This window comes from Enhydra lutris, unplaced genomic scaffold (genome assembly GCF_002288905.1).
Source record: "Enhydra lutris kenyoni isolate GAN:26980312 unplaced genomic scaffold, ASM228890v2 scaffoldscaffold73, whole genome shotgun sequence".
NCBI lineage: Eukaryota > Metazoa > Chordata > Mammalia > Carnivora > Mustelidae > Enhydra > Enhydra lutris.
The window spans coordinates 1,687,714-1,714,867 of record NW_019154157.1 but is presented as its reverse complement, the minus strand read 5'-3'; the positions used below and the strand labels follow the sequence as shown (position 1 = coordinate 1,714,867).

Below are 27,154 nucleotides of genomic sequence, written 5' to 3'. Positions count from 1 at the left end.
AGGCGACCCCTCCCCACCTCACAGACTAACTTTTATAGAGGTAGTTTAGCCGGGGTATACACGCCAATGAGATTGCAATACACGGAGAAAACTGCACAGTCATGCTAGGTCTGCCACACACAGAAAAAACTGCTGGGTAACACACGGGTGGCCAATTGAATTTCAATTTACCCTAGTAGATATCTGCGTGCCCCACTGATTGGATGTCTTCACCTGGCCTGACCTGTCCTTGTAGCTAGGCTTTGCAAGTAAGTTCCTCTGGGAGGGGCGGGGTCAATCTAAGTTCACTATGTAAACACAAAATGACTCCCTCTGGCCAAGCAGGCCCTTACAAAACCACCCAGGCACCCCCCAATAAAGAGTCTTAATATAGATTTTCTTTTTGCATCCATACTTTTCATTGCTAAATGTAATCATCTGATCATGATGCTGAATAAATGTGTCTTAAAGCCAATACAGAGGCACTTAGCGGCCTAGTCGGTAGAGCATGTGACTCTTGTCATGAGCTCAAGCTCCACACTGGGCACAGAGCTTACAAAACAAAATAATATAAAAATAATATTGTAAGTTGCTTATAGAGAGAGAGAGACAGGAGTTAGGGGACTGAAGGACAAATACTAACCTTCTGACAGTGGCTGTCTCTAAGGAGTGGAGCAGGGATGTAATAGGGACTGATCGTCTCTTTGGACTTTGGTGATATCCATAATGGTTTATTTCTTTTAAACATGACTGGAAGCAATTTGAAAAATACTAACCCTTGTTAATTCTGGATGGTGGAAATATGGGTGCTTATTATGTTCTTTATTTTTTTTTCCCTGCAACTTTTATATTTCTTAAAAAAAAAAATCTTTTTCTCTCCCCACAGCACTCCTACCTATATCCTAAAACTTGCCAGTCTGCCTCCTATCAGTTCCTGACCTATGTGTCTCTCTCCCCTACCTGTCCATGACCTTCCAGAGGACTGGCTATTTTGTGTCCCATGGTGCTCAGGCAAGCCATGATACACTGATCTGTTCAATAAGCAGTTATTGAGCACGTGTGTGTCAGGGATGTGCACGGGGCTGGGGATGGCAAACAAGACCTGCTCTCCTGAAGCTCACAGGGGAGGAGGATCCTGGGGAGTGAGCAGGCAGCTCAGAGGGTGGGGGAGTATATGCACTGAGGAAGCATGTAAGAGGGGTGCCTACCAGGCAGTGGTGGGGACAGAGCTGGAAGGGGCTGGGGGAAACCTTCAGAGATCTGAAGTACAGGCAGTTCAACGAAGGGGTGGGAGAAAGAATATTTCCAGCCAATGTGACAGCTTTCCTGCAAAAGCTTCAAGGGAAGAGACAGCAAGGAGGATCTGAGAAACTAGAAGAAATTCAGGGTGTTGATTCAAAAGGGAATGAGGCTGGAGAGGATGATGTGGGCAGAAATGCTGATTTTGATAACACAGCCTCACAGTCAGGAGGAGGCCCGTTTCCTCATCTACAAAATGGGGATTACAATGATTTACTCCAAGTTGCTATGAGAATTCAAGGAGAACATAAGCACAAAATGCTTGGCCCTTGGGCAGGGCTCAGTAAACGGCAGTTATTATCTTTATTTGGGTGTGAGGACAAAGCCATGAAGAGATCTTAAGAGGTGGTTCTGACAAGGGCGAAATTGTGTTTCACAAAGATGGCTTTTGTAGGCAGCAGTAGGGGAAGGCAGCCAGACTCATCAACTGCTGCAATGCTTTGAGAATTGACTTCTCTGTTGCACTATTTCAGGAACCATTTCACCATCTTCAAGATTCTGAGATTAAAAATGCAAAAGAATGGGGCGCCGGAGTGGCTCAGTCAGTCAAGTGTCTGCCTTCAGTTCAGGTCGTGATATCAGAGTCCTGGGATCGGGTCCCATATCAGGCTTTCTGCACAGCGGAGAGTCTAATTCTGCCTCTCCCTCCGCCTCCTCCCCGCTTGTGTTCTCTCAAATAACTCTTTAAAAAAAAATGCAAAAGAAAAAGGAGAAAAATTCCCAAGACGATTCCTATGCATGGGATTTTCTGCCTTCCAGCACCCCACACTTATGTCCTTGGGCCAGGGATGCAGTCTCCAGGTTGGGTTGCAGGTACCACCTCCCAGATTGTTGACCCCACTGCCTGCTGCCTCCGCAATGGGTAACTCAACTGGCCCCTCCCCACTTATGAGCTACAGCCAATCAGAAGGCGTGAGACCAGCTGTAGGTGTGGCTGCAGCTGGAGCTGGGCGGAGCTGGGCGGAGCTGGGCGGAGCTGGGCAGAGCTGGGCATCAGAAGAGTTGACCAGGGGTGCCTGGGTGGCTCAGTCAGTTAAGCATCTGCCTTGGGTTCAGGTCATGATCCCAGGGTCCTGGGATGGAGTCCCACAGCGGGCTCCCTGCTCAATGTAGTCTGCTTTTCCTTCTTCGCCTGCCACTGCCCATGCTTGTGCGCTCTGTCAAATAAATAAAATCTTAACAAAAAAAAAAAAAAAAAAAAAAGAAAAGGAAAAGTTGATCAGTTCTACCCTTTGTATCTGGGTAGCCACAGGCTGGGTCCCTTGAAGAGTCACTGAAGGGAAGAATTACAGGGCCTTCACATAGCCAGAGTCAGGGGGTTGAAAACGACTTCACCAGGTCTGTGCGACAAGAAGTTTTGTGAAAGCAGCCTATTCCTTCACCCATGACATGTTTACGCAGCTCCTCCCATAATATGTGAGGGGCTGTTTAAGGTGCTTCAGGAGCCAGGAGAGCCCAGGGTGAATAAAACAAAGTTCCTGACCTCAAGGAGCTTACCTTACAGGAATGACTATGTACAAAGTTATAGTAAGTGCTGTAGAGTATAAAGTACATAATGGTGATGCAGAATGGGTGGGGATACACCTTTAGGAAGGGTGATCTGGGAAGGCAAAGATCTGAGGGAACATATAGAAACATGGGAGAGACCCCTTCCACACCATCACGCTGAGCTAGTACCCGCGCCTGGAATCGGGTCGCAACCTCAGCCGCGCCTGCCGCCTGCCACTGCCTCCGGACCATGGACCCCCACAAAGTGAGCGAGCTTCGTGCTTTCGTGAAAATGTGTAAGCAGGATCCGACCGTTCTGCACACCGAGGAAATGCGTTTCCTGCGGGAGTGGGTGGAGAGCATGGCGGGTAAAATACCACCTGCCACTCATAAAACTAAATCAGAAGACAGTATCAAGGAAGAAAAACCAGATAGTAAGAAGGCAGAAGAAAACATAAAGACAGATGAACCATCAAGTGAGGAGAGTGATCTAGAAATTGACAATGAAGGTGTGATTGAACCAGATACCGATGCCCCTCAAGAAATGGGAGATGAAAATGTAGAGATAACAGAGGAAATGATGGATCAGGCAAATGATAAAAAAGTGGCTGCCATTGATGCCCTAAATGATGGTGAACTACAGAAAGCCATTGACTTGTTCACAGATGCCATCAAACTAAATCCTCGCTTGGCCATTCTGTATGCCAAGAGAGCCAGTGTCTTCATCAAATTACAGAAGCCAAATGCTGCCATTCGAGACTGTGACAGAGCTATTGAAATAAATCCTGATTCAGCTCAGCCTTATAAGTGGCGCGGGAAAGCACATAGACTTCTGGGCCATTGGGAAGAAGCAGCACATGATCTTGCCCTTGCTTGTAAACTGGATTATGATGAAGATGCTAGAGCAATGCTGAAAGAAGTTCAACCAAGGGCCCAGAAAATTGCTGAACATCGGAGAAAATATGAGCGAAAACGTGAAGATCGAGAGATCAAAGAAAGAATAGAAAGGGTTAAGAAGGCTCGGGCAGAACATGAGAGAGCCCAGAGGGAGGAATAAGCCAGACGACAATCAGGAGCTCCGTATGGAGTATGGCTCTTTCCCAGGTGGCTTTCCTGGGCGAATGCCTGGTAATTTTCCTGGAGGAATACCTGGAATGGCAGGCGGGATGCCTGGAATGGCAGGAATGCCTGGGCTCAATGAAATTCTTAGTGATCCGGAAGTTCTTGCAGCCATGCAGGATCCAGAAGTTATGGTGGCCTTCCAGGATGTGGCCCAGAACCCAGCGAATATGTCAAAATATCAGAGCAACCCAAAGGTTATGAATCTCATCAGTAAATTGTCAGCCAAATTTGGAGGTCAAGCATAATGCCCTTGTGACAAATAAAGCCCTTGCTGAAGGAAAAGCAACTTCGCTCACCTAATGGATGTCGCAATAATACAAACCAGTGTACCTCCGACCTTCTCATGAAGAAAGCTGGGGTGCTGTGAAGAGAATCCCTACCCCTCTGCTCCCCATGCAACTGAAACATTCTACAATTGTTGCCATTAGGATATTCATTCAGATAATGTTTTCCTACTAGGAACTACAAACTTTAATCACTTTTTAAACCTTAAAAATATTTAAAAACATATTAAAAGGGTGTGTTAGTCCCTACATTTTTCTTTAAAAAAAAAAAAAAGAAAGAAACATGGGAGAACATTCTGGGCCCTGGAGATAGCAAATCAAGTGAATGTATCATATAGTAGGAGCATGCCTGGTCTGTATGTAAGTTCTATTCAAACTGCTTCTATCTCCTCAGTTTAAAGGGAGAAGACACTGGAAGTGTAAGATGTTATAACTCATCCATGACCTTGGAAGTTGCTTAAAAATTAGAATTTTCTGGGGCACCTGGGTGGCTCAGTGGGTTGGGCCTTTGCCTTTGGCTCAGGTCATGGTCTCTGGGTCCTGGGATCGAGCCCCACATCGGGAATCTCTGCTCAGCAGGGAGCCTGCTTCCCCCTGCCCTCCGCCTGCCTCTCTGCCTATTTGCGGTCTCTGTCAAATAAATAAATTTTAAAATTAGAATTTTCTATAACACTTCTCGAGAAAAGTCCCAGAAGCAACTGCAGAGATGAGGTGTCTGTCACTGCAGACATCTCATCTGTCACTGCAACAGGGCAGGACACCACAGAGGATTCTTAATCGGCATGGACCAGTCCTTATTCTCAGGAGGCCCTACCAACCTAAGATTCTGTAATGGGATTCGCTAAAGAACGAACACTTAATAGATGATTAGTCTCTCCCTTCTAAACAAAGAAAATGTGTAGGAGTACTCTTCTCAAGTAATTGTGAAAACTAACAGAAGCACAGCTGCAAGGCAGAATGTTCCCCAAATGTAAAAGACTACATGGATGGAATTGTGTTGTAGAAGCCCAAGAATTAGAAAAAGCTAAGAAGGGACACTGGGCACTTTTTCCTCTGGACAGAGGAAGAACATCCTCAGAAATCATGCTTCTCTCTGGGACATGTCGGTGTGTTAGAGTGCCATGTTTTCAGTCATCTGCTAGCTGACATTGGAGGAAAGAGGGAGCTGAGAATGGAAGACTCACAACCTAACTCATGGATGGATAGGAGGATGCGATAAAAGACAAGACCCTTTTTACAGTAAATGAACGAACTTATTTATAGTCTATCTAGTTTCATTAGCAAGTCAAGCTCTTACCCGAATAGGCTAGTATTTGAAACATATTTGACTTGAATTTGTAACTGCTTTTTTGCCCCTCTGTCAAATGAGAAAATAAGGTGCATTATTTAAAAATCATACCTAGGGGCGCCTGGGTGGCTCAGTGGGTTAAGCCTCTGCCTTCGGCTCAGGTCATGCATGATCCGAGTCCTGGAATCGAGCCCCACATCGGGCTCTCTGCAAGCAGGGAGCCTGCTTCCCCCTCTCTCTCTGCTTGCCTCTCTGCCTACTTGTGATCTCTGTCAAATAAATAAATAAAATCTTTAAAAAAAATAAATGAAAAATAAATAAAAATCATACCTAATGAGTGCTGTGAATTGTGTAAGACTGACGATTCACACATCTGCCCCCTGAAGCAAATAATACATTATATATTAATTAAAAAACCCATCACACCTAAAATACTGCTCAGCAACCCTACCCCACTTGGTATGACTCAGATATGAGAGTCTCAGTGGTTTCCAAATACCAAATTCTCTCACAAGATAATTTGTTACTACTGAGTAAATTTTATTTGATTTTATTTAAGACTTTTTTATTTACTTCAGAGAGAAAGAGTGAGAATGAGCTCAAGGAGGGAGGGGCAGAGGGAGAGAGAAAGAAGTAGACTACTGGCTGAGCACAGGGCCTGATGCAGGGTTTGATCCCACCACCCCAAGATCATGATCCGAGCCAAAACCAAGAGTCGGATGCTCAACCAATTGTGCCACCCAGGTGTCCCCCACTAAGTAAAATTTCAAAGGTTCACTGCAGGATCAGAAGGTCACCCAAAGCAAGAGTCCTTGGGGCAGACTTCAGAAAAAGTCTTTCTCACTTCAGAAAAGTGAGAAAACTCACGACATTAGAGGTAAAATTTTAATCTATTACCAAGCTGTAAGAATAAAATAAGAGGGGTGCCTGGCAGTCTCAGCCGGTAGAGCATGTGACTCTTGATCTTGGGGTTTGAAGTTTGAGCCTCAAGCTGGGTGTAGAGATTACTAAAAAAAATTTTTTTTTTAAAGATTTTATTTATTTTGGGAGAGCGAGTGAGCAGAGGCAGAGGGAGAAAGAGCATCTCAAGCATACTCCATGCTGAGCACAGAGCCCCACGTGGGGTTTGATCTCACAACCCTGAAATCATGACCCAAGCCAAAAATCAAGAGTCAGACACTTAACCAACTGAGCTGCCCAAGTGTCCCCCCCTTTTTTTTCCCAAAAGGATGAAATAACAGCCTTGAGAGTTATTTGAAAGGTTTTCAAAAAAAATTTTATTTTCATAAATTAACACACATAACAGTGGGAATTTTAGAGTCACAAACTACCAAACAGAAAAGGAACTGCAGGGGCATCTTGTATGCCAATGTTACCAAAAATGTACAAATTTCACTGAACTATTGACCATGATAATATATAAACACTTCAGGCAGCGATTTACTGGCCCAGACCAGCCCAAGGAGATGCTGAGGCCTCTCACCAGGAATTCAAAGCCAATTCAGCACCAGGGAGGGGCTCATGAAGACACACAATGAACAAGCATCAAATCTGAGAATATGCTGTGCTAGATGGAGGGCTTTATGGGGACCCTCACTTTATAATCAAATTAGCATTTGCTGCTCAATTTCTGGTTAAATGATAATGTGAAACTTTGATTTTTGTGAAACTAAGCCTTCCTCCGAAGTCAGCTGTTTACATTAAGAAGTGCAGTTGTGGTAAGGGGCCCTTCCCGTGGATGAATCCAGGAAAGGCTATTCTATACCTCTGGCCAATTATTTAGACTTTGGATACAGCCACCCACAATGTGGTGTTTAAGAGGTCCTTTCCATGATACCAGGGGAAAAGCTTCCAGAAACAAAACAAAACAAAACAAGGGAATTAAAGAAAGCACCAACTGGGTACTTCTCCCTCGGGTGGTGGGAGAAAAGTATCACTGATTAAAAGTTGGTCTTTCGCAGATCTTACTATACATGGAATTATGAGATGGAATCCCAGCCTGGGGATGGAGCACTGGCTGTGCGTTCCATTAGGCTGTGCCAATGCCTTGGCTCTGCTGCCCCAGTCCCGCACACTCCACAGGCTCTCAGTCTGGTGGGCAGGGAGTGAACCCTGGGGGGAGGGATCATGCCCAGATGGTAGGATCTGGAATTTAACTCAGGTTGGCTCTGGTGCCCACGCAAAATACCCTTTCAGGCAAAACTGTGACAAAGTGTCATGATTTTCACAGCTCGTGAAGGAGCGCTGAGTTTTGGGATTCACAGCATGAGTTTCTAAGCTCTTCAGGCTCCAAGTAAGGCAAACGCTACATGTCTTTCCATTGTACCTCCCTCAGCTGTAGCTCTTAGAGTAAGGTCACTAAGAAAAAGTGGACATAATCTGCTTGAATAGGTGATGAGGTACATTTAAACGAATGGAGAAATGAAGCTGGAAAGGTGACCAAAAGAGAAGGGGAAAGTGGGTGGGGAGCAGATGAGAAGAAAATGTAGCTATAAACTGAAAGATGGGGAAAACAAAAACAAAAACAAAAACCCAAAAAACAAAACAACAACCCATCTTTGAAGTTTCAGTGAAAAGCTGATGGGCAGAACCCTGATTGGACCTGAGATTTCTCCTCTCTTTCCCGTATTAAAAACACTAAACCTCTGGAGTTGAGTTATAGCTGAGTAAATCATAGTTAATTGTAACTTCCCACCACTTGGGGTAGGAAGTCCCCATACTCAGAAGTTGTACCAGCCTCCAACCCAGGAGACCTCCAGTAGCTCTGGCCAGGTGGTGTGCCAGCAACCGACTAATGCCTCCCATTGCAGGCAGCTTCCACAGGCTCCGAGGACCACAGAAAGCATTGAAGCTTCTAGGCCAATGATGAAAATGGATGCTAAGACAGGCTGGCTGAGTGTGGTTAGAAGTTGATGTGTCGACTTCAGGCAAGCAATTTCAAGTTTGCAATGGGGGCCCCTTCTTAACTTTGGAGCAGGGGAAAGCCCCTAGTCAGGGGTCAGGCCAAAATTTTCAAGGATAGGCAGGGCTGCCTCAGAGCTGCTTCTCTCCCACACGGCCAGGACAAGGAGAGAGCCCAGGCCTCACTTCCTCCATCCCTCCAGTGTTCCAAATCACTGCTCCTGGCTCTTCCAAGTGCCATGCCTCTAAAGTGCAAACTTGAAATTGTGTTTCTGTAATGGTGGTGATGCCACAGCTGTGCCCACTCAACTTCAGTCTGGTGGATGACATGGCTGCCACATTACTAACTCGTCTACACTGGCAATGGAGCTGGCAAACAGGGCTCTGTTGAGTTGCTGGGAGTTTACACGCTGTCCAGCAGCACTCCCTAAAAACATCTGTCGGAGGATGCAATGGATTACTAATCCCACTCCTTTAGGCAAAAAGACAGATAGAAGCATTTAGTGTCCAAGGACCTTGTCCCAGGAAGGGAGAGGTACTGAGGTGAAACACAGGTCGTGTCTATACAGTCTGGGCAAAGCGGATGTAGAACGACAGAATCTGGTTCATATCATTCAGAGCCAGTGTGGAAGTGTGGCCCTCTTCTAATGCTATTTGGCCAAGGCCTTAGAAGCCTCCGTGGTCACCAGGTATGTATCTCACTTACTAAATGCTATGTCTGAGGCAGTGGGCCTAGAAGACAGACGTAGCACTTTTTTTTTTCTTGCTCATGTCAGTTCTTCTGCTCCAGTGCGGCATAGACTGTCAACCTGCAAAGGAAAGGCACATAGAGACCCCCCGCCCCCACCCATCTCCCCATCCACTCACAAATGGGGAGACAAAGGAACCCTAGGAGACACACTCCAGGACGGCACCACTCATTCTTCTCTAACAGACTGGCTTTGAAAATATCTCTGGAGTTCTGACAGTCTCTAGGGGCGGATGCTTCCCAGCAGAGGCTCCTAGGAGAACGGGAAGAGGTGACCAGTGTCCTGAGGCTGGGTGTCGCATCTCACTCACCAGCCAAGGAATGTTAATTCTCTGAACTTTAGTTTTGAGAGCAAGAGAGAAAGAAAGATAAAACACAAGGGAAGGAGGTAGGGGGAAGCAGGGCAAGGGCACACAGGAGTTAAGTGGAAAAGGAATGACACCTCTGGGCCTGGCTGACCCACATAGTGTCCTTCTAAGCCACGGACTCCCGCAGGCCCATATAAAGGACTCTGCTAACTCTGGCACTCCACAAAATTTCCAGTAGGTTTGACACAGCCCCAAATACGATGGTGTCCTCAGTGAGGGCTGGTGGTAGAATTTCATGATCCCACCACAAGGATGCATCACTGGGTCTGAACCATGCCCTGTCTCACTCCCCACTTCTGGAGCACACTCTGGGTTGACCTTTATCACAGCCTGAGCTGTTATGCCCAATTTTGTTATATACTACCACTTCGGATATAACCCATTAAGACCAACATTCATATTTTTTAAATGGCTGGGAGGAAAACCTGCTCTTCCTCCCATCATTAAAATAAACACATCAACTTAACGAGCAAGAATGAGAACCCAGATGAAAAAGTACTCCCTCTAATGAGTTACACTGGAAGGTAGAGATGGGGAAGGGGCTGCTTGAAACACATGATGGAAAAATGTCTCTCCATTGTCCCAAACCATGCACTGATACACTGGGTCAAATGCCTGCCATATATTCTGAAGACGTGTATTGTCTTTCTCCTTGATGTCTTAAAAATTTTGTTTTAAAATCACATTTAAAGGCTCCAAACATGCAGCAATAATACAAAAAAAAAAAAAAAAGAAATAAAACAAATGAAAATAATCAACACCACAACATTAAAAAGTGCAACTTACTTCGAATGGGGCCTGGACGGGCTCCTCTGGCACTAGTGACCCACAGTCACAGAGGGGAGAAAATGATGGGAAAAAGCCACACACACACACGCACACACACACGCACGCACACATGGTTCTAGGCAGACAGACTCAGAGGATTAGGAAACACAACAGCTCATCTTTCCTCAACTACCGAAATGAGCCGGTGTGACCACACAGGACAGGACGCCAGGTCCCCCTCCCTAGGCCATGTCTCTAAATAATCTTGGTCTAGCACCACCGTAAACAATGAAGAACTTTCACACGGACGTGCAAATGCTGTGAGTCCTTGGAATCCTAGTGTTACTGAGGGTGTGCTGTGTCCTCCTCCTGAGGATGGTGAGTGGGGGGGGAGGAGGCCAGATGTCATTCAGGACCATTTCTAGGATAAAGGGAGCATTCCTGAGGTTCAATACTCAGCAGTAGAAGTAGAGGACCCTCCTTCACCATTTCCTAAAAAGGTTGCACCTTAAAATAGGTAAAAATCCATGGACTGCATCTTGAGTAGTTTGGGTGGTAGGGCAAAATTAGGCAACCTCTTCCAAGGAGCCTGGAAAACCTAAAATTGAGACCCCCAAACTGAATTGCTTCTCAACAACCAGATGGTCGCTCCTGATCCTCCTCTTCCTTGGCAAAAAATGTCTCCAATTCCATTAGTTTCTGTATCAACAGAGCATCGAGCTCCCGACTCTGCAGAGCTGCCTTCTGCGCCCTGGTAAAGCTGCCTGCCACCTTGACCTTACCACGAGCTCTCCTCTTTCGTGGGACGGTAAAATCCTGAAATTCTAGAACTCGTTTTCTCTTCTGTTGGCTGATTGAGATTAGCATACCATTTCGTTCCTTAGGTTCCTCAAAGATGGTCTCCAAACACCTGAGAGCAAAGCACAAAAAACAATCAACACGCTGACTCATGTGGCACGTCTCCTGGGCCACCAACCCTTCTGGTTAACCGGGGCTAAAACTAACAACTACTTACTCAACTGTCTCCTCTGGCCAGTATTTCTCTCTTTTGTCTGAAAAAATATATATATGGGTATGTAATATATGAACCATAGTGAAAAAACTGCAGCTGGACAAAAGGGTAAAGAATAAAAGGCCAGCCCTTGTCAGCAACACCAGCAAATTTTTTTGTGTATCCTCCCAAAAGTCATTCAATGCACAGACACACATAAATAAGCATTTATTATCAGAGGTGAGCTCTTTTACGTAAAATGCCAGAGTAAACATTTTAAAATTAATAAGCCACATAGGACTCTACTACATACTCTTCTTTTTGTTTTTAAACAACTCTTTAAAAATGTAGAAACCAAAAAAAAAAAAAAAAAAGTAGAAACCATTCTTTGCTCATAGACTATAATAAAAAAAAAAAGGAAAGAAAAGAAACAGGCCATTGGCTAAATTTGGCCTGTAGCCTGCTGACCCATGACATTTATCTTCCACTTTGAGTTTTTTCCCTCTTACTCAAATGGTAGCAAATTACGTACACTATCTTATGCACTGTGCCTGACTTGCTAATAATTTTTTTTTAAAGAAAGATTTTATCTATTTGACGAAAAGAGACAGAGAGCACAAGCAGGGGGAGCAGCAGAGGGAGAGGGAGAAGCAGCCTCCTCACTGAGCAGCTCGATCCCGATTCATCTTTTTTTTTGTTGTTTTAAAATAAATTTTTATTTTTTAATTAACATACAATGTATTATTAGCCCCAGCGGTACAGGTCTGTGAATCGCCAGGTTTACACACTTCACAGCATTCACCATAGCACATACCTTCCCCAATGTCCATAACCCAACCACCCTCTCCTTCCCTCCCTCCCCCGGGCAACCCTCAGTTTGTTTCTGATTTATCTTTTTAATGACTATACAGTACATTCCATTATAAGGCTGGATTACAATTTAATCAAAACTAGATTAGTGGATATTTTCAGTTGTTTCCAATCCTTTCCTATTATTTAGTAATGCTGCAATGAATAATCTGTACAAACGTCTTAGAGCAAATGTTCAATTTACAGGATAAAATCCTAGAAACTCTCTTGCTACAACCCGAACACAACAGGAATTTAAAAAATGTTCCCTGACTTAAACTGAATTCAGACTCAAAGGCAGCCAATGAAATTTGTTCTGTATTTGGAATCATATCTGAAGACTGACCATTATTAGTCCTGAAGAAGAGAGCTGGCATGTTTGCTAAAAACACAAGTACAAATTGAAATAAGACGTTTTCTGTACCTACATTACTCAACACACATTCCTGTCCCATCCTACCACCAACCCCAGTCCAAATGCTGGGAAGTAAAATAACTGAACATAAAACCCTTTCTGAATTGAAAGGATTGGAGATTTGCATTGATCATTTCAGAAGCCCTCCCAGTCTATTAACTCCTATTCATGTACCCACCTGTTTGCAGGAGGAGACTTATAATTTTTATTGGTATAGATTTCTTCTAAACTAAACTCCTTTTTCTTTAACCTGAAAAGAGAACAAAGTAAGTTCTTCATGCTTTTTTTTTTTTTTAAGATTTTATTTATTTATGAGAGACAGAGAGTGAGAGCACAAGCAGGGGAGAGGGGAGGAAGAGACTCCCCATTGAGCAGAGGACCCTGGGAGCATGACTTGAGCTTAAGGCAGATTCTCAACGAAGTAAGCCGCCCAGACGCCCCTCTCCACTGAAAGATAAACTCCTCAACGTGAGGCAGGAATCCGTAAGAATCCTAGAGGAGAACATAGGCAGTAACCTCTTCAACATTGGCCACTGCAACTTCTTTCAAGATATGTCTCCAAAGGCAAAGGAAACAAAAGCGAAAATGAACTTTTGGGACTTCATCAAGATCAAAAGCTTCTGCGCAGCAAAGGAAACAGTCAACAAAACAAAGAGGCAACCCACGGAATGGGAGAAGATATTTGCAAATGACAGTACAAAGGGCTGATATCCAAGATCTATAAGGAAATCCTCAAACTCAACACCCAAAACACAGATAATCATGTCAAAAAACGGGCAGAAGACATGAACAGACACTTATCCAATGAAGACATACAAGTGGCTAACAGGCACATGAAAAAATGTTCATCATCACTAGCCATTAGGGAGATTCAAATCAAAACCACTTTGAGATACCACCTTACACCAGATAGAATGGCCAAAATTAATGAGACAGTAAACAACGTGTGTTGGAGAGGATGTGGAGAAAGGGGAACCCTCTTACACTGTTGGTGGAAATGTAAGTTGGTGCAGCCACTTTGGAAAACAGTGTGGAGATTCCTCAAGAAATTAAAAATAGAGCTTCCCTATGACCCTGCGATTGCACTATTGGATATTTACCCCAAAGATACAGATGGAGTGAAAAGAAGGGCCACCTGTACCCCAATGTTCATAGCAGCAATGGCCACAGTCACCAAAATTGTGCAAAGAAGCAAATGCCCTTCAACGGATGAATGGATAAAGAAGATGTGGTCCATATATATTATGGAGTATTATGCCTCCAACAGAAAGGATGAATACCCAACTTTTGTATCAACATGGACGGGACTGGAAGAGATTATGCTGAGTGAAATAAGTCAAACAGAGTCAATTATCATATGGTTTCACTTATTTGTGGAGCATAAGGAATGACATGGAGGACATGGGGAAATGGAGAAGAGAAGGGAGTTGGGGAAAATCAGAGGGGGAGACGAACCATGAGAGACTGTGGACTGTGAGGAACAAACTGAGGGTTTTGGAGGAGGTCTTTCAGCCCTTCCGCAATGAGTTTTAGATGGCTCATGTGCACAGCACAAGCTAGATTTTTCTTTTCTAGGCTGCCAATTTTCAGCTTTATGAAATTTTGTCCATTTATACTTACTGGCAATGATATAACTGTATTTGTATCTATTATCATATTTTACAGCTTCTTTTAATCCTACCTTTTCAATGTTTTTCTTCTCCTTGACTGTTTACTTTCTCTTTTTTATCCCCCCCTTACTGGCTTGGAAATTATACATTCCTCTTTTAGTGGTTGGCAAGAATTTCAGTAAGTATTTTTAACTTAGAAAATGAAGTACATCATTTTTACCCTTTTCCCAAACACAGGTCCCTGGAATTTTTTTTTTTTTTTAAGATTTTATTTATTTGTCAGAGAGAGAGGGAGAGAGAGCGAGCACAGGCAGATAGAATGGCAGGCAGAGGCAGAGGGAGAAGCAGGCTCCCCGCCGAGCAAGGAGCCTGATGTGGGACTCGATCCCAGGATGCTGGGATCATGACCTGAGCCGAAGTCAGCTGGTTAACCAACTGAGCCACCCAGGCATCCCAGGTTCCTGGAATTTTTAATCCCAATCAAACCCATCTCAATTTGTATGTTACTCGTGTTCTATTTTGTCTGTCTCCCTTTTCATTTTGTAATTTATTTGGTGAAGAAACCAGGTTGTTTGACCTGTGGCTTCCCCAGTCTAGATTTTCTCGATTACACCTACACAGTATCATTTAACCTGTTCCTCTGACCCAAACATATGGGAACTACTATAGGTATTTCCTACAGACCGACGATTAGATACAAATGATATAGATGCATAATCAGATTTAGGTGTTTTGATAGGAAGATTTTTAGATGGTGTATATACTTAAATCATGAGGGACCTGTTGTTGACTTTTTTTGTAATACTAATAGCCACTGAAAAAGGTTGACTACATTTATTACTTCTTTAGCGTCATACATGGTGATAGTCTATCACTCCTCCAATCATTAGGTAGAATTCTTCTGTCTAAATTGAAAAACCTCATGCTCATCAATTACTTGGTAATCCTGAGGTACAACATATGCAGGAAAAACAAATCATACCTGGTTCTTTCCCCTTATTTACCGATTTCCAAAACAATTAGTTGGTTCTCTAATCTCATCCAAATATGGCCAATGGATTGTAGGGGCATCTGGGTGGCTCAGTCAGTTAAGTGTCTGACTTTGGCTTGGGTAATGATCTCAGGGTTTTGGGATCGAGCCCCACACAGGGCTCCCTCCTCGGCTGGGAATCTGTTTCTTCCTTTCCCTCTGTGGTCTCTCAAATAAATAAAATCTTTTTTTAAAAGTGTCATTATAAACTATAGCACTTAAACATATTTCTTGTGCTTTAATCTTTTCAATGCTCAGACCTTTTCATCTGTGGCCAATGGGAGTTCCAAACTGGTTCCTGATCTATTTGATATGACCTCAGTAGTCTTTGAGAGCTTTAGCACTTCCTGGTAAGAAAAGATATTCTATATGCATCTTTAAAAAAAAAAAACAACATTTTATTTACTTATTTGAGAGAGACAATGAGCGAGCAGGAGGAGCAGCAAAGGGAGAGGGACAAGCAGAATCCATGCTGAGCACGGAGCCCAGTGTGGGGCCCAATCTCACAACCTGGCGATCATGACCTGAGCCAAAATCAAGAACGGGATGCTTAACTGATTGAGCCCGCCAGGCGCCCCTACACTCATCTTGTACATTTTCTGCTACAGAACTTTAATCAGTCCTTGAGAAGTCTTGGTTCATATACCATAAAATTCACCCTTTTATTCATTTGCTTGAGTATACTCAGTTCATTTTGGCTACTATGTGGAAGATGATAGCTGCAGGTCACCACACTTATCTAAGTAGAAACTTATTTTCAGAGAGCATAACTTTTACATTAACTATTATGAAAGAGCAAATCACCACAATGTTTCTGTATATTTTAAACCCGTCATTCAGATAAGAAAAATAGTCTGCAGAGCATGTCAATTAACTCTGGCATCATGTTTTAGTTTCTGAAAATCTTATGAGGCTTTGTTTGGTTCAATTTCAATTCAGCAAAGAACATGCTCAATGGAAGGTACACATAAATAACAACACATATATAATTTTTAATAGTGATTAAGCACTGGCATTCCAACAGACAGCAGCTACTCTGCTTCTTACTGGTAGCAACTGCTACATTAAAGATGTCCGATGGGCAGTCTGAAAGTGAAAGTCATTCTGACTGGCAAATCAGGGCAGTATGCGTCATTTCTGCGCTGAGGTGAAAGATGGTAAACAGAGCTCAGATTCTGGAATTTCTGGCCCTTAACAAACTCTGCCTTCTTCAGAGAGGCTTCACTCACTGTGATGGTGCAGTCTGCCTCAAAAGCCCATGCTCTGTGGAGGAGAGACCACCTTGCCCAGAGTGGTTTTGGCGAGAGTCTACATTTGAGTGTCTTCCCATCTGGTGGGTCCTCTCTCCCTCATCACTTGATTTATTTTTATGACTTGCACCAGGAGGAAGGCAATTTCAGAGAAAACTCTCTGCGTAAAGTGTGGTCTTGAGGCTGAGATGTGCTGATATAAATGCTAAGCAGAATACAGCAACAACTTTTGATGGCACCTGTTTTCTGGCCTAGAAAATGACTAGGGACATTAAATCCCTAAGGTGACCAAACTGCTTGAGTAACAACGACTTTTATATTCTGAGGCAGAGAGAACAAATCTCTATATACAGCCAAAGACAAAACATCAGGCATTTGGGGGGCAGGTTCAAATTCTCATTTTGAGCAATTACATCCCTCATTTATAAATGTTTATAGAGGACATGGCTGCAGAAATGGTCTATATAAAACACAGAAGTCTTAAGAATTCCTATTTCCCTGTTTTATACAATACAGTACAATACAATTCCTATTTCCTGTTTTATACAAATGGCAGCATTCCACAGACAATTTTTGCTCTAGCCAACATTACCTTAAGACACTGATTATTTAAAATGGTACATCTTGGTTTTTTGAAAGATTATATGGCATTCTGTTCTTTTGAATAGATGTACCATAAATTATTTGATCAGGCCCATATTTTTCTTAGTCTTCTGACATTATTATGATGTTGAGTTTTATACACGTCATTTCCTATACATGGAAGTGTATCTGTATCAGAAATTCCTAGATATCCAAAGGGTCTGCAAATTTCTAATTCTGATACAGCCCTCCAAACAAGCAATGTGGTGTTATGATCATTTGTTCCATTTGGGTAAGAGCTATTTTCACTTCCTTACCTGTGGGCCGTCTATCTAGTCACATCCTTTGCCCAGTTTTCTGTGGGGATTTTCATTTTCTCTTATCAATTTGTAGAATTCTGGTGTGTTTGTATGCACAAGCATGTGTATGTATGTAAATTAGCCTTTTGATAGGAGTTCATGGTTTCTTAAAATTTTTAAATTTTACTGCTTTTTTTTCAGCTTTATGACATATAACTGACAAATAAAATTGTAAGACATTTAAAGTGTACATCTTGAGGCTCTGTTATGTGTATACATTGTGAAAGGCCTCCTCCCATCTAGTCAATTAGAAGTTGTGGATTTTTTTTTTTTAAGTTTTTATTTGAGACAGAGCATACGTGTGCAAAAGGGCGGGGGGTGCAGTCTCAAGAAGACTCCCCACCAAGTGCAGAGCCCGTAACCGAGGCTCAGTCTTAGGACCTAAGATCATGACCTGGGCTGAAACAGAGTTAGGCACTTAACTGACTAAGCCACCCAGGTGCCCCACAAATTGTGTTTTGACTTTGTTTATGGTATTTCTTTTTCTAGCAGAAGTGCTAGATTTTTATGAAATATATTTCTCAGACTTTTATTTTACGGCTCTGGACTTTGTATTCTAGGCAGTCACTCCAGTTAGAAATTTCCTATGGGCAGGGGCACCTGGCTGGCTCAGTCAGTGAAGCATGTGATTCTTGATCTTGGGGCCATGCTGGGGGGAGAGTTTATGTAAAAAAAAAAAAAAAAAAAATTCCTATGGTTTCCTCAAGTATTCTTACAGTCTGATTTATTTCCGTTTAAATCTGATTCATTTGGAATTTCTTCTGGTAAAAGGTCTAAGATACAGATTCAACTTTATTATTTTTTTGAAGATTTTATTTATTTTTGTAAGATTTTATTTTTTGAGAGAGAGTGAGTGAGAGAGAACATGAGAAAGAGGAGAGGCAGATTGAGGAGAGAGAGACTACCCACTGAGCAGGGAGCCCTACAAGGGGGTCAATATTCCAGGACTTTGGGATCATGACCTAAGTCACCCAGGTGATCCCAAAATTTTACTTTTAAGTAATCTTTATACCCAACATGTGGCTTGAACTTACAGCCCCGAGAACAAAAGTTGCATGTTCTACTGACAGACAGCCAGGCAACACTCCCCATCAAGTTTATTACTTTTTTTTTTCAAGATTTTATTTATTTATTTGACAGAGAGAGATCACAAGTAGGCAGAGAGGCAGGCAGAGAGAGAGGGAGGGAAGCAGGCTCCCTGCTGAGCAGAGAGCCCGAATTGGGATTTGATCCCAGGACCCTGAGACCATGACCTGAGCTGAAGGCAGCGGCTTAACCCACTGAGCCACCCAGGTGCCCCAGGTTTATTACTTTTAAAATGGCTACCCAGTTGCCACTGATTTGAGGGGACACCTTGATCACATACTAAATCTGTGTTTGTGTCTAGTTCTGGACTTTCTATTTTATCAATTTGTATGTTTATGATCTGGCACTACACCATTCTTATTTACTGAGACTTTACAATATATTTAATATCTCTCAGGATTAGTATCTCTCTTATTTCACTCCTTTTCTGAATTTTCCTCTCTATTCTTGCTTCTTTATTCTTCCATGTGACTGTGTTAAATACCACTTTTCCATTTATTCAAATCTCTCCTTAAAAGGACAGTCTCTTGGTCAAGTGAACTGCATTCATATTTCTGGTGTATACTGGCATGTACCAGCTATCAAATTATTGCTTCGTAGATCAAAATGTACCTTTTAGTACCTACTCTGTGAAAATGGAATCTTGGACTCTCAACGCATTTCTTCTTTACAGTAAGTGTGACGCTAAAAGCTTTGGCAGAAGAGGGCACTGGGGCAACACTGTAGGAGGAAAGGAGCTTCTCTTCTTGGTTCTGGTGAACACCCCCCAGCCCCCATCACTGTGCGTGCTTGTTGGGATGTCAAGGAGGGGCATCTGGAGTGGGCTCAGCCCTAGCTGTGTGGACAGAGCATGCAGTCCTTCAGTGCTCTGGCAACCCTAGCTTGGTGATCATGTCACATGTTTCCATGTCAGGAAATACGTGGCACTCCAGGCTATAAGCTTGCACTCCAACTTCCTGAGGGCTGTTTCCTGTGGCCCTCCTGAAAGAAATACCACATGCTCCAGGACTTCCATCCAAAGCAGTATCCCCTTCCCCTGCATGCCCACCTACCTCAGCTTGTCTGCACCCTGCAAAGTTGCTATTTCCTGCTTGCCTAGCTCTGGCCTTAGCAACCCAGACATCTAATGGGTTACAACTATACCCTCTCCAACAAAGTCTAAACGGCAACTTAAGGAGGTGTCCCCTCTTCCAAGTTTGTCCTTCTTTGATTACTTGTCCTCAGTCTTAGGGTACCCTCAGAATTCTCTGTACATCTTGTGGTTACTCTCCTATTATAGTTTAAGATTTTATTTTACCATTTCCCTATTTAACATACTGTGTAGTTTGTCTGGTTGGACTGACAGACACATGAACTCCCAAGAGCTAAATAAGGTTGCTGTTAAATACCCTACACCAGTGGCATTCACACCAGTGTACCAGAAGACATGCCACAGAGTACATGAATACCCTGTTTTAGTGGAATCTATCCCCCAATCTTTATTTTTTTTAATTTCTTTTCAGCGTAACAGTATTCATTGTTTTTGCACCACATCCAGTGCTCCATGCAATACGTGCCCTCTCTAATACCCACCACCTGGTTCCCCCAACCTCCCACCCCCTGCCCCTTCAAAACCCTCAGATTGTTTTTCAGAGTCCATCGTCTCTCACGGTTCACCTCCCCTTCCAATTTCCCTCAACTCCCTTCTCCTCTCCATCTCCCCTTGTCCTCCATGCTATTTGTTATGCTCCACAAATAAGTGAAACCATATGATAACTGACTCTCTCTGCTTGACTTATTTCACTCAGCATAATCTCTTCCAGTCCCATGTTGCTACAAAAGTTGGGTATTCATCCTTTCTGATGGAGGCATAATACTCCATAGTGTATATGGACCACATCTTCCTTATCCATTCGTCCGTTGAAGGGATCTTGGTTCTTTCCACAGTTTGGCGACCGTGGCCATTGCTGCTATAAACACTGGGGTACAGATGGCCCTTCTTTTCACTCCATCTGTATCTTTGGGGTAAATACCCAGGAGTGCAATGGCAGGGTCATAGGGAAGCTCTATTTTTAATTTCTTGAGGAATCTCCACACTGTTTTCCAAAGGGGCTGCACCAACTTGCATTCTCACCAACAGTGTAAGAGGGTTCCCCTTTCTCCACATCCTCTCCAACACATGTTGTTTCCTGTCTTGCTAATTTTGGCCATTCTAACTGGTGTAAGGTGGTATCTCAATGTGGTTTTAATTTGAATCTCCCTGATGGCTAGTGATGATGAACATTTTTTCATGTGTCTGATAGCCATTTGTATGTCTTCATTGGAGAAGTGTCTGTTCATATCTTCTGCCCATTTTTTTTATAACTTTTTTATATGATTGTCTGTTTTTTGTGTGTTGAGTTTGAGGAGTTCTTTATAGATCCTGGATATCAACTTTTTGTCTGTACTGTCATTTGCAAATATCTTCTCCCATTCCGTGGGTTGCCTCTCCCAATCTTTAATTTCCTAGAACTTCTAGTCATATGTTTGAGAAGTGTCCTTGAATGTTTATGCAGATTTCTCCATCCCCACGAATTCTTTCAGAACAGCACCTACCCATCCCGAATGTTACTTCAGTAAATGAGTCAAATCAGTGATCTTGCTGAGTCCCCTTCAGTAATTAATGAAATCACAGTAAACTTGTATTGGATTGGTATTTCCCTATCACATATAGTTCCAGTAAGAGAGGAGTGGTTTTAGAAATAGGGTACTTTGGCTGGTGTCAGAATATTCAGATTTCATATATGCTGCAGAATGGGTTTGTCAGGGTGACCCTACGTCATGTGTCTCCTGATTATTATCAAACAATGCCTCCTTAAGAAGAAGGGCCTACTTAACAGTCAATTCTTCTTTCTTAAAATATACCACTGAAATGTTTACCAAGACTATCAAACATTATTAGATGAAGTGTGTAAAACCCACAAACAAAAATTTTAAGTAATTTCCTTCAGTTAAAGAATAAACTTAACAAATCACGTTAAGAAAAATTTATTTCGATTATTTAATCCTCATCTTATTTTAGCTTATAAAACGTTGTAACTTTGGGGCACCTGGGTGGCTCAGTGGGTTAAAGCCTCTGCCTTCAGCTCAGGTCATGGTCCCAGAGTCCTGGGATCGAGCCCCGCGCATCGGGCTCTCTGCTCAGCAGGGAGCCTGCTTTCTCTTCTCTCTCTGCCTGCCTCTCTGCCTACTTGCGATCTCTGTCAAATAAATAAATAAATAAATCTTAAAAACAAAAATGTAACTTCTACACCTGTTAACAGCAGCAAAAATTACAGAATACTGCCATGCAAGTTGGTTTCATAGTACATTTTCTCCTACATTAAATATTGAAGCAGTCCTAAGATTTACATAAGTAGGTTTATTTGATGTTTTACATGACTCTTAATTGTTCCTAAAAGTCCAATAACATTGTTTGATTCATGTATGCATACACATTTACTGAAGCAAGTATCATGCTTTTACCACACTCAACACTTCATTATTTATTTATTTATTAAAAAAGTATTTAATTTATTTATTTGAGAGAGACACAGCGAGAGAGGGAACACAAGCAGGGTGAGCGGGAGAGGGAGAAGCAGGCTTCCCGCCAAGCAGGGAGCTGAATTCGGGGCTTAATCCCAGCACCCTGGGATCATGACCTGAGCAGAAGGAAGATGCTTAATGATTGAGCCACGCAAGTACCCCCTCACGTCATAATTTATTATTCTAACTACACATTACCTTAGTTTATTACAAATCCAGTAATGACAAACAGCATTACCATGTTATTTTAATAATGTGCTATTAAAATAAATATATATTTGTTATATATGATTTTAATTTTGACTTACAGCTTTTACAAGTAGGATATTTTCAGAACTTATATCTATATATAAATGCAAGATATTTTACTGGTAAGATATGTTCCATAATTTATTTCTCAATGGTTTGCATAATTTTCTTAAGTGTGAATTAATACATTTACTTGAGTTGGAAAACAAAAGTTAGGGAGTAAGAATGATTTGGCTGATGGGCTTGAATAATAAAAACAACTGTTTGCCAATTTAGTTATATGTTATGGGGTTGGGGAATGTGCAAAATGGGTAAAAGGGAGTGGGAGATTAGGATTTCCTGTTATGGAATGAACAAGTCACAGGGATAAAAGGTATAGCACAGGGAATATAGTCAACGGTATTAAAACAGCATTGTATGGTGACAGATAAGAGTTACAACTGTGGTGAGCACAGCATAATGTGTAGTCTTGTTGAACCACTGTACTGCACATGGGAAACTAATGTAACATTGTGTCAAGTGTATTAAAAAAAGTTGAATGTCAAGGCTTTTCCATACATTTATTACACTAAAATCTGTAACTTCAAGGTTTTTTGACAAAAGAGGATGGGAATAAAAAGCACTTTATCAAAAGGCATCTTAGACGAAGGCTTGTTAAAAATCTTATTTTTTCAACCTCTTTCATTATACTGACTTAAATAAAGTATCTCTAACTGAAAGACCAGCATACAAATTATTGGGCATCTGACACTTACTGGTCAGATCTTTTTGGTGTTGCTTGTACAATGAAACACTCACTGCTTCAATGCCTGGTAACAGAACCTATATGAGTCAGCACTTGTCAATTCTTTGCTTTCAATAAAATTAGGTGATAAATCATTAAATATAATTTGATGATAGATCACTCTGTGATTTTTGGGCTAATAATATTACTTGAAAGAAGTTTAAAGGACTGAATGTCATTACTATATTAACTGTCTCTACTCCGAACTACTTATCATAAAAAGGTTTTTCAGAACTTATATCTATATACAAATGCAAGAGAGAATACATCTGATTTTGAATCCTATTTCATTCTAGTAATAAGTACTATTCAACCTAGGATATCTGAAAAATTTCAAAATTTCTCTTATAAAGACATATGGTAGGATGATCAATAAAAGAACAGTAAGATAAAAATACATTAAGACAAAACCATGTGGGAAAAGTAGGTCAATTATGATTATAGTAATAATTATTGCATTTGTGTTGTGTGAAGCAATGTAACAGGCACAGTACACATTTTTTCCTCAACTGGACTGTACAGCAATCTTAAGTGTTAGGAATTCTTACTACACTTTATAGACACATTCTTGAAGTTCAGGAAGGTTTAATAACTTACCTGGAGTCACTTAAGGGACTACTGTTAGGCTTCTATTTGCCAGTGAGAAATGAAGGAGTGAAATCTACCACAAGAAAATGTAACTCTGGAGATCTTTTATAAAATGTTATTTTCATAGTGTGTCTGTATAATGTACAGTACACCAAACACCTAATTTGGTAATCTGTTTTTTCTTTCCACTTCCTGTTTTAGGGTTAGCAATTATCTCTGTCATAAAAAATAAATCTTTAGAAACCAAGTTTTTAAAGGCCATGATATAGACCATAGCATGGATCTGGCATTTTCTTAAAATAAAAAAGAGAGAGAGAGAAAGAAAAAAAAATTCAACTTCTTTCTCTCATGACATTAGGTCCCTTGTCAATTTGCACCAGCATGTTGTGAGCTTGGGCTGTGGGTTCAGGTAAAAACCATGTGAGAGAAAAGCCGCCTGAGCCATGACTGGCACCATGGCCTAAAACAGGTGTCTTAAACATTGAGCCCTGGAATCCTCATCTAAACCTGGGAGCGACAATTGCGCTGACCTCTCAGCACCACTGGGGGACAAACAGACTATGTACACAAAGGGACAGAATAATATCTGGCATAGTGAGCTTGATAAAAATGATTAGAATACAGAACAATATCCCTGGCACATAAATCTCTGGTTATATTACCAATTAACTGTTTTGGATAAATTCCTAGAAGTATAATAAATAGCTTAGAGTATATGACCATTTAAAAGGTCATTATATTCTACCAAACAATTTTCAAAAAAAGTGGACCTATGTTTATTAGAGAAGGAGCTCACCTTTTGGGTCGAGGAAGGCCCATAGGGGTAAGATTAGGGTCTGGCTTAGGAATGGTTTTCCGGATACGAATCTGTGAGACTTTCTTTGGCCTCTTCTCTGGCTCAGCCTATTTTTAAAGATTAAGAAGAAAGACGGTCAAGTTGTAAGACATTTTAAATACATAAAGTCCTTTTTCTTGACACTCTAAGATTTTGCTTCCTCAGTTTATAGATGACTCTAACTCATAGTTTATGACAAAGCTCTACTTACTCCTGCTGACAGTGTTCTCAGCAACCACTCCCTTTATATTATTAGAAGAGAATCCGTACATTCAGCTCAGATATTGAGATTAGCAATATGAAAGCCTGTTAACTGTTGGAGACAGAGAGAGATTGCAAAATTGAAGAATACCATTGTTCACTCATCTTTGAATGCATGAAGCAGCTCTTTGGTCTAATACTCTAAATACTGTTAAATGCTATCATCGAAAAAAAGGGACCTGGAAAACAATGCAGATTCAGAGATCCAGAGTAGCTTTCAGTGGACAAGGAGAAAAACCCTGCTTTGGTAATCTCCAGCACTCAGCTGAAGCTAACAGTGATAAGCAAAGACACCCAGGGGCCTGTGTACCCATCATGTGATCTGAGGACCTCAATGGATGCTTCCAGTACTGCCCCCGACTCTATCAGCTCTTTACATTTACCTCCTTCTCTTCTGGAGGGCTGCTCTGTGGATGGGGGCATGACGCTGCCACACTATCCAGCTCATCAAATTCAGGAACCTGGAACTCGGAGGCTGAAAGCAGGAGCTTGCTGACAGCTGAGTCTGTTACCAAGCAAGACTTTGGTACCAAGGCAGGGAATGGAGGCTCTAGTCTAGCACCATGGAAAGAAAAACGGAGAAGGAACATATGAGACAGGTTTTGCTTTCTACCTGGGCAAATACAATTCCTTAACATCAGACTAAGGTTGAAGATCTTCCCTTTTTCTAGCAATGATGTTTCCAGCCAAGGGATTCTCTAGTTATTTCTGGACACAGCCTGTGTCTACATACTTAAAAAAAATTATGTGGATGTGGCCAATCCTTTCCTTGGTGTAGAACAGTTTTATAAGGAAAAATATAAAAAGAAACAGACTCTTTGGAGGAAAAAGGCATTTAGTGAACTGAACAAAAGAACTGTGCTCAGATAAGATCAATCCCATCAAGGCTATGAAGATGGCTCTATGACCAAGAGACAGCTTGACAGGGAATCTGTGGTTTAATGAGCTGGCTAATGATTTTGACTTTTTTTCAGTAAATGGTACTGATTACACATCCTTAGGTGCTACTTAGGGTTAAAGACATCTGAATCTCAGATCACGTTTGGAAGGAAAAGATGTCAGAATCATGCTGTGCTCGATGTACACCATCTGGCAGCACATCCTCTCAGGTGCTGTGTTTGCTTGCACATTCACTCTTTCCTTGGTCTCCCACACATGCACACACACTCGTTGCAAGCCCTCTGTACCAGGTGCTGCTGGAGGCTTACCTCATCTGACTGCCACTGGTGTTATAAGAAGCTTCCATGCCTGGAAGAGGCACATATGGTAACATGGTGTGGCTGAGGTGGAGCAAAAGTACAAAAGCAACAGGTTAGGGCAGTGGAACAACAGGAAAGTTTTGATGCCACTGTGGTACTCAAAGGTTTTGACACCCCTGATGGCACATGATATGCAATTAGGCCCCAGGAAGACAAGAAATGTCAGTCACTCAGAAAGAAGAAAAACCGCCTCCAGTTATGAGAATTACATTTGCGTGCCCACCACTGGAATGGAGGCAGGCTGATGGGAAGATATTTTCTAACTTATATGGGAAGAAGATAGAGAGAGTAACAAAGAGAGGACAGTAAGAGAATGGAGGGGAACAAGGATGACTTTGAGTCTTACACCTTCTGTTGTTAAATATATATCTCAAAAGATTTCAAAAAACGATTCACAGATAAAAAATCTTATATTATTCATCTCTTTATTAATGCTATTAAAATAAAATCTATTTTTTAAAAAAAGATTTTATTTATTTGACAGAGAGAGAGAGTGAGAGAGATCACAAGTAGGCAGAGAGGCAGGCAGAGAGAGAAAGAGGAAAGCAGGTTCCTTGCTGAGCAGAAAGTCTGATGCTGGCCTTGATCCCATGACCCTGGGATCGTGACCTGAGCCGAAGGCAGAGGCTTATTAACCCACTGAGCCACCCAGGCACCCAAAATAAAATCTAATTTCTATACCCTTAGAGAAGATTATGAAGAAACCTTGTTTTCTTTAAAGCCAAGTTCCACAGAAAACATGGTTATGTAGAAGAACACCACTAACAGGGTTAGCTCCTTTGTAATTAAGCTTTTATTTTTATAAATGAAGCAATGGTATTCATCACTTATAGACACATCAATACGTGATGGTGGAGAGCTTTTTGTGCCTCTCAAAGTAAAACCTGTATCAGCTTCTACTGAATTTGGAACACAGTACAGGTTTAATTAACGAGGTGTTTGTATGGCCGTAAAACAATTCATCTTCTCTTAGAAGTAGATTTGTTCAATATCTAGAAAATAAAGATAATTCAGATTTTTAGAAGGTTTAGCACTAATTCAGGATTCCTTGACAGGTACTAATAAAAGGAAAGAGGCAAGGTGTATACTGGAAAAGGAGCAGACCAAATCAGAAATCAGGAGACCCTGCGTCCAGGTCTAGTTCAGCTGAAACACTAACCTGATCTGGGTTAGAAAAAAACCATGTGCCTCAAGATCGTCATCTATAAAAACAGCGAA

General features: G+C 41.9%; 1 protein-coding gene and 1 pseudogene across 3 annotated transcripts in view; one reads left to right on the top strand and one right to left on the bottom strand.

The window, feature by feature from the left end:
* Positions 1–2,904: 2,904 nt before the first annotated feature.
* LOC111160071 lies at positions 2,905–4,311 on the top strand (annotated as a pseudogene).
* Positions 4,312–10,186: 5,875 nt separating this feature from the next.
* LOC111160089 (proline rich 14 like) overlaps positions 10,187–27,154 on the bottom strand; it is a 54,975-nt gene continuing 38,007 nt past the window's right edge. For 2 of the 3 annotated variants that reach the window (XM_022522920.1, XM_022522919.1), the window contains exons 4-8: positions 25,886–25,957; positions 25,061–25,232; positions 24,378–24,484; positions 12,679–12,750; positions 10,876–11,155 (exon numbers count right to left, since the gene is read on the bottom strand). In XM_022522920.1, coding sequence (XP_022378628.1) covers positions 10,876–11,155; positions 12,679–12,750; positions 24,378–24,484; positions 25,061–25,232; positions 25,886–25,957 — 703 coding nt within the window. Of the gene's footprint in view, positions 11,156–12,678; positions 12,751–24,377; positions 24,485–25,060; positions 25,233–25,885; positions 25,958–27,154 lie in introns of all 3 variants that reach the window. The other variant, XM_022522918.1, reaches the window with a different exon arrangement.